This window comes from Symsagittifera roscoffensis, unplaced genomic scaffold (genome assembly GCF_963678635.1).
Source record: "Symsagittifera roscoffensis unplaced genomic scaffold, txSymRosc1.1 SCAFFOLD_282, whole genome shotgun sequence".
Classification (NCBI taxonomy): Eukaryota; Metazoa; Xenacoelomorpha; order Acoela; family Convolutidae; genus Symsagittifera; species Symsagittifera roscoffensis.
Genome location: NW_026970715.1, coordinates 30210 through 39066, shown reverse-complemented (window position 1 = coordinate 39066; position 8857 = coordinate 30210). Strand labels below are relative to the sequence as shown.

The window sequence follows — 8857 nt, the reverse complement described above, 5'->3', positions numbered from 1 at the left end:
CGTCAGTCGGACGCAAGTTCATTTTCCAAACAAAACCCGCTGCAAGTGAAGAAAAACAGAAATGTCGCTTATGCCAGGAAGAGTGCCAGAAGTTGATAAATTCAGATAATTTTCGATCCAGTGCTTGTTCAGAGCAGCAGAAGTCTGAATCTGAAGTGGGAGAAATTAGAAGAAAAGTGCCGACGGAGATAGTGGGGTGGCAAGTATTATTCCCCCCAACACGTTACCCCCCTCAAATGCTGTGAGCTCTTCAAGTTCAAAGCCCTTCCCAACAAAAAGAAAAGAAAAGCTCCGTGTGCAACAGCAGTGTTTGGTAAAAAGAGCTTCTCAAAGCGAACACAATGATTACAAGACATTGTGAAAGGCCCGTCTCTTCAAAGCCGAAATATACTAACCAATTACTCGAATTGCGCTAAAAAGCCATCAGCGAACCCTGCTAGCCTGGAACTCTCGAATTACTCCAATTTGATTTATACCACTGCTTATGTTGTGTCTGTTAATGATTCAGATGAAAACAGTAAAAACCTCCCATCCAGTACAGATTATCAAGCCTTAACTAGTTTATTGTTGAACGAACTGCAAGGAGTCGAGCAAAAAAGGATTTCTGATTGGCCCGCGACAACAGGTCTCGAAGTCGGGCGCAAGTGCCGAGCCGAGTGGGCTCGTTGGACCCAGCCATTAATTTGACATTTAGTTCAGACTCTCAGCAATCTTTGAGGTCGCACTCTTTTTCAGTCACATTTGGTAAGTTCCAGTTATTCTGATTTTTTTTGCCAAAGAAAACAGTTTCAAATTTAAAATCATTAAATAAATTGCGCAAGGCTTTACAGCTACAAGCAATATTGGTGCAAACGGATCTTGCTATCCGACTTTCGAAGAAAGTGACGAACTATTTGTACTCGGGTGGTTTTTTGAAACTTGGGATACCTGCAATGAGGTTCCATGGATTATAATCGATTATGTCGGATTTTCAAGGTCTGTCTCCGTTATACCCTAAAATAATCATTTAACAAGAATTAACAAGACTGCTCGTATCAGGGTAAAGCCCTGATTTTTCCGACTACCTTTTAAGGTCTATGGAGCAATAAGAATATCAAAAAATTAAATGTAACAAAATAAAATGACAATTTTTTTAGTTTCAGATTTTTGCGAAAATCATCCCCCCACACGCAATATGAAGTAGAAAGACATAAATTTCGTTCCTAGTAAGAAATCAAATATCTTAAATAAGCTTCCTTTAACTTATTGGGAACTATTTCTAAGTCAGATTAATTCTCCGCTGACGTGTCAAAAGCGTGAAATAAATCGCGCGTAAATTGTGCCAAATTGGCCAAAATGACAATCTTTAAACCTCCATAATTTTCAGAACCCATGAACACAGGGGAAATATTCTCTCATATTAAGCTCAGGACACAAAAATTTTTGAAGTATTTTTTAAAAAAATTGTCAAAATGACTAGTTAAAAAGTCGAAACTTGTCTGAAGAAAAAACAAATCACCCGAGCACAAATGTTCCGTTACTTTCGTTACAAAAGCTGGAAAAATAATTGATTGTACACCAAACAATAAAGAAATTACTTTATTCCAGTATCATCTTTTATAATGAATTGCAATGATTTCTAACGGATTAAAATGATTTATTACAGATTTTATTGTTCCGACTTTCGATACGAAAGTAACGGAATATTTGTTCTCGGGGTGGGTTTTTTTTTCTTCAGACAAATTTTGACTTTTTAACTAGCCATTTTTGACGAAATTTTTTAATATCATTCAAAAAGTATTGTTGTACTGAGCTTAAATTTGAAAAGATATTCTTACCTGTGATCATTTTCGTAAAGTTATGGGGGTTTAAAGATTGCCATTTTGGCCAATTTGGACAATTAACGCGCGATACACTTTCGCGATATTAACGCGTAAGCGGATATTTAATCCGTCTTATAATCGTTCCAAAGTGGTTGAAAGAAGCTCATTTGCCATAATTGATTTGTTACAAGGAGCGAAATCTATTGTTTTGTTCTTTATATGGCGCGTGGGGAGATGGTTTTCATATTTTTTTTTTCAAAATTGAGAAATTTTTTTTAAATTTTATTTTATTTCATTTAATTTTTTTTATGTTTTTTATGTTATTACTGCTCCATAAACGTTAAAAGGCAGTCGGAACTTTCAGGGGCTCGCCCTGATACGAGCAGTCTTGTTATTTATGAACCTAATTGCGGGTAGTTAACGCGCGATTTATCTTTTGTTTTTTTACGCATAAAAGGATTTTAATCGGTCATAGAAATCATTCCAAACTGAATTGAATCACGCTAGTTGATCTTTTTGATACTTAAATTTTAGCATAATTCATTACTCGCTGCTTTACATAGCGTGTAGGGTGATGAGTTTTTGAGAGAAACTCTAAAAAAACTTGAAACTTCTTTCAAAGTTTCATCCATTTTTCTCAGAGAACACACGCAATAGACAATAGAGTTTTGCTCAGATACGAGCTTTCTTCTTATGAATTCTCTTTTTTAGCTATTACCAATTTACGATTTAATTGAAAAAAAGCAAGCTTAAGACGAGCGATTTTTCTCTATAAACAACTTTTGTAATAATATGAAAGGGCAGTAGGTGCTTATGAAAATAAATTTATTAGTCGTTTCAAAATTTCATGTTTGTTCCTAAATTTCATTTCGTGCATCAAATACGACTTTGTTTGTGGCTCAACTACAATTTGGTTTGGTGTAAATCGATTGTCAATCAAGCTCACACCCTTCAAATTATAATTTTTGGGGAAAACAACTACTGTAGCTGAATCCTCAAAATGTGTCAATTCCATTCGAAATCTGTCAAAAAATGGTAAATAATAGTAACCTGAGATTTTCACTCAGAAGAATTCTGAAATTTCAGCAAATTTTCGCTGTTTTGAATCAGTACATTTTTCTGAAATACTAAATCCACGTGGCTATCATTAAGCTCGTTTACCTAGTGAGGTTGTGAACCACAAAAAAATTGTTTTTAATTCACTTGCTGTGCAATTTACAATTTTCAGGGAAAGTTTTGATTGTTACATTTGGCAAAAACTAATGATCAAATACTGAACCGATGTTATTTATAAAAACAGGTGGCTTGTCTTGTTAAGTTATAACGACTGCTGAAACCTGAGAAAGTCGAGGCACCCTTAAATCAATAAATTTGAATGTTTTTAGACCAATTTGAAGAATAATCAAAGCCAAATAATTGTAATATGGGTCGCTTGTAGCTGCTACTGTTTTACTTAATTGTGGTTTTATGCAATTGTGGTTTTTGTAGATCAAATTTATGGCCAAAAAACTAGCTCGATGACTTCGCCCTAATTAACCAATTTGTAGTTCAGCTCTAAACCTGTTTAGACCAGCGAAATATGTCGAATATTTCAAGAAATGATTCCATTGCTAGTGATTCTCGTGGCGGCAGCTTTGGTAGTCGCTTTACTCTTTCGAGGAAGCTCTCATTTAAATTCAGAAAGTCGAACACTCCAGCAAACAAAAATCAACCTGCAGCTCCAATCCAGGACACTGGTTATCATCGAAATAGCAACAAACTGGGCGCAAATAACCTAGAAATGAATCACAACAATTCCAAGAGACCTTTTCGCATTCCAGACTTTTTCAGAAGGAGCCGAGCCAAATCAACAGGATCATCGCCTTTCTTGCATAATCCAAACAATAGGGTGAATATTATCCCTCAAATATCAATTGAAGCACCAAGAAACGACGTTGCGTGCCAACTCAGCTCCCAGAAAACGTTTTCCGAAATCGGAACCCAAACATCGCAAGCCGACTCACCTTCGATCCGAAGTCGGTGCAACAGTCGACGAAACAGTTCGCTGACGCATCAAATGCGAATCAAGCAGCTTTCAAACAGCGACTCAGAAGCTGAAATTGAAGTTGAATCGAAAGACGAGAGCGTCGTCTCGGAAAATGATAACCAAGCAATCGCAAGTGCTCCTGCGCCCGCACTGCCGTCGATCATCGTAACCGACAACAATGAAAAGTACCTCGGAATCCGAAGAAAAATCTCGTCATATTGGCGCCGAATGTCGCTCGAGTACTCATCTGACGATAGCCGACGGGGCAGTTTAAGTCCGAATATCAGTCGTCGGAATTCGGCGACGAATGCCGAGTCAGTAACTTCGGGGGCTGCGAGAAACTTTGCGTATGGGAGAAAGGCGAGCGAGGGTCCCTTAATGGACAAGTGGTTTCCTTCGTTGCTACAGCGAATGACAAACACGGCGTCCGCTGATTGGCTGCCAATTTCAACATCAAAAAGTGTCCCGGAGGTATGACTATCTACAGTTTCATTTTCCAAAAACGTGTTTTTTTTTTCTAAAACAAATTTTTTGAAACATATTCTCTTCAAACTTATTTTTTTCTTATACAGCAGTTTTTTCGTTGGTTTCACAAACAGCTTTGTAGTCTATACTGTTTTTAGCTTGAAAACAAATCTGCATTTTCAAACAACAGACATTTTTGTTATGATTGTTTTTCTGCGGCCCATTTAGCGGAAGAAAAACTTCCCTGCTACTAGATCACAAAAACACCGGTCTCTTTAAATTACGAAATGAACCACCACTATAACTGAACAGGAAACAAATCTTTTTATTTTCAAATTTCAAAGAGGTTCGTTAAAAAAGATTAACCAAGGTGTAATTATACCTTTCCGTTTGAAATTTGTTGGGTCTATGAATTTCAATTACCAAAGCATCGGGCATTATATGCATTTCGCACTAATTGGACAAATAATGGGGCTATTTTTATCTACCGGTATGATTTTGCAGGGTTCGAAAAGTTTCCCTAATTTAATTGGAACTAATGCTGCTCGACTTGTTCACCGTTCGCTACACAATTTTGAGCAGAACGCATTAAGGAGCTCGTCCTTCTTCTTTGAAAAATACTCGCGCGGATAGAAAAACCCCGAAAGCTATGCTTGCCAATCAGAATTCACTAATCAAAAATTCGAAAGCAATTAAGTTAGCAAATCAGTCGATTTTTGAAGTTCAACAGACCGTTGATTGATTGGGTATTTTCAGCCGTTCGGTCCTTTGGTTATAGAAGTAGTACCCGTGAAAGAAATTACCCTAGAGATTAAATTGGAAATATCGAATTAATCTTATTTCCCGTCTCGGTGTCATCTGACACCATGCAAAATGGTAACAGAGGAAATGAAGATAGGCTGATGTATAGGATTCCGAAACTGATACGCTTTGTCAAAGAATTAATTTGCTCTTATCCGACACTTCACTATGCGCAGAGACAGATCTAGAATTTTCTCGAGGGGGCGACAAGTTGTATTGACCTTTTTTAGGTCAACCAAATTGATAGATTTTGCGAGTGCTCATAGAAAACTATAAAACCCTTTTTTGACAAAAAATTTTGCGCCGCAGGCAAGTTTTTAAAAAAGAAGCTAAAAAAGTGTTTTTGGGCAATTTTTGGAAAATTTTGACAAAAAAAATCTTCCACCCTCAAAATCACTATACATTGGCGCCAAACGCTCTTTCAAATTTTTTTCGGTCGGCCAAAAATGGATGTCTTAAAATAGGCCTGAAGAGGGACCCTTTTGGTCGTGAGAGGGTGAATTTTCTGATCAGGGAGGGAGTGAGGCGTTCGCCATACGCCCCTACCCCCACCCTCACCTAAATCCGCTTCTGTATATATTGTACGTTTGCACTTAACATTTCACTGATGATAATTTTTCCTGGCAGTCTTTCGCTGGTAGCTCATGGAATGAATTTTAGAGATTCTCTGTTACTCTAGATGATTTTTGTTCTTCCTTACGAAGAAAGTGATGGATATAAGTGCTGGGGTTGTTTTTTTCACCAGACGAATTTCGATTTATTAGTTAACAGTTTTGACTCTTATTAAAGTATGTGAAGTGGGGAATAAGAGAAAGAGCAACAGTATCGTTTTTAATGCCATTTTTCACAGATATCATGCCACTAAGATAATGCCCTGAGCCCATAACTCAAAAAATATTTTTCTGTGACCTTTTTTCCCACAGCTATTGTGATTAAAAACGCCTATTGGTCATTTTTTGAGAGTTTATGGTTCCAACTTTTGTAAGACAAGCTTTTTGATATAAGCAATGATTGAAAGATGAAAAACATTACTTCTATTACTGTGGCATGTAGTGGGTTGGGGCTTACAGAAAAAATTTTGGTTCATCATTTTTCGCAAAACAAATCATAAATTTTGAGGGGGAATAGGAACTTTTCAAAAATCTTTTTGCTACTCGTATACCTTGAATTTGGAAGAGTGGTTCAAGGTAAAAATTGTTTTTCCGACTTTCGCTACGAAAATAACGGAACGTTTGTGCTCGAGGTGGTTTTTTTTTCTTCAGACAAATTTTGATTTTTTAACTAGCCCTTTTTGACGGAATTTTTTAAATATCATTTATGAGTTATTGTTGTCCTGAGCTTAAATTTGACCTTTATTTCACCTTTGATCTTTTTTGGTAAAGTTATGGCGGTTTAGAAACTGCCATTTTGGCCAATTTGAGACAATTAACGTGCGATAGATTTCGCGCTATTAACGCGTGAGCGGAGGTTTAATCCGTCTGAGGATTCGTTCTAAATTGGTTGAAGGAAGATTATTTGCCCTAATCAGTTTGTTACCAGGCGCGAAATCTAACACTTTTTACTTTATATGGCATGTGGGGACATGGTTTTCACATAAAATCTCGATTTAAACTTTATTTATTCCAATTCAGTTTTTCTTGTTATTACTGTTCCAAAGACTCTAAGAGGCAGTCGGAACATTCAGGATTTTGCCCTGATACGAACAGTCTTGATTCCTATTTTTCCTTTTCAAAAGTTTTTTGACGCAAAATATTGATTTTTTTTAAACATTGAGTTTGGTTGGACCATTTTTTTGTCTTTTTTTTCGATTTTTTTGCAAAACGATTCATCAATTTAAATATTGGGTTATCAAATCTTTCAAACTGTTTCCCTGTTAAAATTAGTACTGTCTGTTTTTCAGATGGATTTACTTCAAAGATTAATTTTTCTAAAGAAGAGCCTGATTTTATTGAAGGCCTTAGAATCATAGTGTGGATACTAAATAAAGGATTAGCATGGTGTTGTAACATGAAAAAACAATTGCTGTGCAAGTGGCAAAGAGTGTTCCAAACACTACAACACAAGAAAAGAATACCAACAAAATTTGTTCATTTTTTTTACTTTCAAGACTAATTTTTCTAAAGAAGAGTGACTGAATTAGGCAACAAAACAGAGAAGCTAGAAGTAATGTTAACTAAAAAACGTTCAAAGCCAAATTTATTTTTGTTGTCATCAGTTGTATCAAAAAGTATGAGAAAAAATCGTATTTTTTTGTTGATTTAAAATTGTCTGAACTTTGTGCGTTTTTGCTTTGAATACTCGAAGAGTAAAAAAAACTTTGGGTTTGGGTCGGTTTTTGGCTCTTTTCCAATTCCGCTTCTTTCAAAATACCGAGTTTTATGTTTGTATTACGTCTTATTATGCCTAAATGCGGGATGTTACGCTGTTAAGTATGAAGAACAAATCTCTTCACAGTTGTTAATTTGTTCACCACGCCAAATTTCATTGCATTATGACAACATTAAAAAATATTTTCAAAATTGATTTTGAAAGGAGGGAATCTGGAAAAAAGCCCGGTTTTTCTCTGTCAAATGTGACTACCCGCACCGAGCGCCAGTGATCATAATTGATTACATTGTCATAAAATGGTCAGTATCTATAAATGTACACAAAATAATCAATTATAACCTATTAAAAAAGGATAATTATTCCTATATTTTTTATGCCACTATAATCCATTATAATCAATTCTAATTAATTATAATCGGTTTTTTCGAGACGGCTTTTTCATGAAATTTGCAACTTCAGTTGCTACGTAGGTTTCATAAAAACCTACATTTCGCAATATATTTTATGTTTTTTTGTCTTATAGTTTTATATATTCTGATTGTACCCACCCAGTTTACTTTAGCCCCCCTTTTTTTACCGCCTCCCTCAGTTTACTTAACCGCCCACCGTTTACACCCTGCTAGTTTAGCCCCCACCTGTTACCCCCACACCCCCCCCCCCCCCCCCCCCGTTCACCCCTGCCAGTTTACCACAACTGCCGATCACCCCCCCCCCCCTTATGTTTGAACACAGGGGCAGGGTTATTTATTGGTTGATTGGTTGATTTTAGGGAGGGCGTTAGTGATTGACAACCCCCAGTTAACCGCCCCCTCGGTAAAAAAAAAACTTAAGGGTTTGACGTTGAGACATGGCGTTTTGTAGAAATCATAGCATACATTTTTCTAAATTTACTGTAAAATTTGCAAAACTGCAAAATTAATCGAATTTAGTTCTAAAAACAAAATGGATTATAATAGATTATAATGAAGTATAATGGAAATTTTTTTATCAAAAATAACTGATTATAATGGATTATCTTGGCAAAATTAATCGATTTTAAGGCCGGAAATAATGGATTATAACCGGTTATAATGGCAATATAATCATTTTCGTGGCCTGAATTTTACTTCTGTATTGGATTATAATGGATTGTTTTTGTCTAGGGAATCCATTATAATCGATTAGATTCCATGGGCGCTCGGTGCCGGTACTTTATGGAGAACTCTTTAAGTGAGTGAATATACGACAAAGTTTTGAAGCGGTTTAAATCGGGATATTTTCGGTTTTCAGACAACTTTCGTCAAAACTGATGACAACAAAAATAAATTTGGCTTTGAACGTTTTTAAGTTAACATTACTTCTAGCTTCTCTGTTTTGTTGCCTATTTCAGTCACTCTTCTTTAGAAAAATTAGTCTTGAAAGTAAAAAAAATGAACAAATTTTGTTGGTATTCTTT

General features: G+C 36.0%; 1 protein-coding gene across 4 annotated transcripts in view; it reads left to right on the top strand.

Moving 5' to 3' along the window:
• LOC134855924 (uncharacterized) overlaps positions 1-8857 on the top strand; it is a gene marked incomplete at its 5' end in the record, with an annotated part of 33149 nt that continues 24292 nt past the window's right edge. For all 4 annotated transcript variants that reach the window (XM_063872304.1, XM_063872302.1, XM_063872303.1 and 1 more), the window contains 2 exon segments: positions 1-744; positions 3371-4299. In XM_063872304.1, the coding sequence (XP_063728374.1) occupies positions 3382-4299 (918 nt within the window).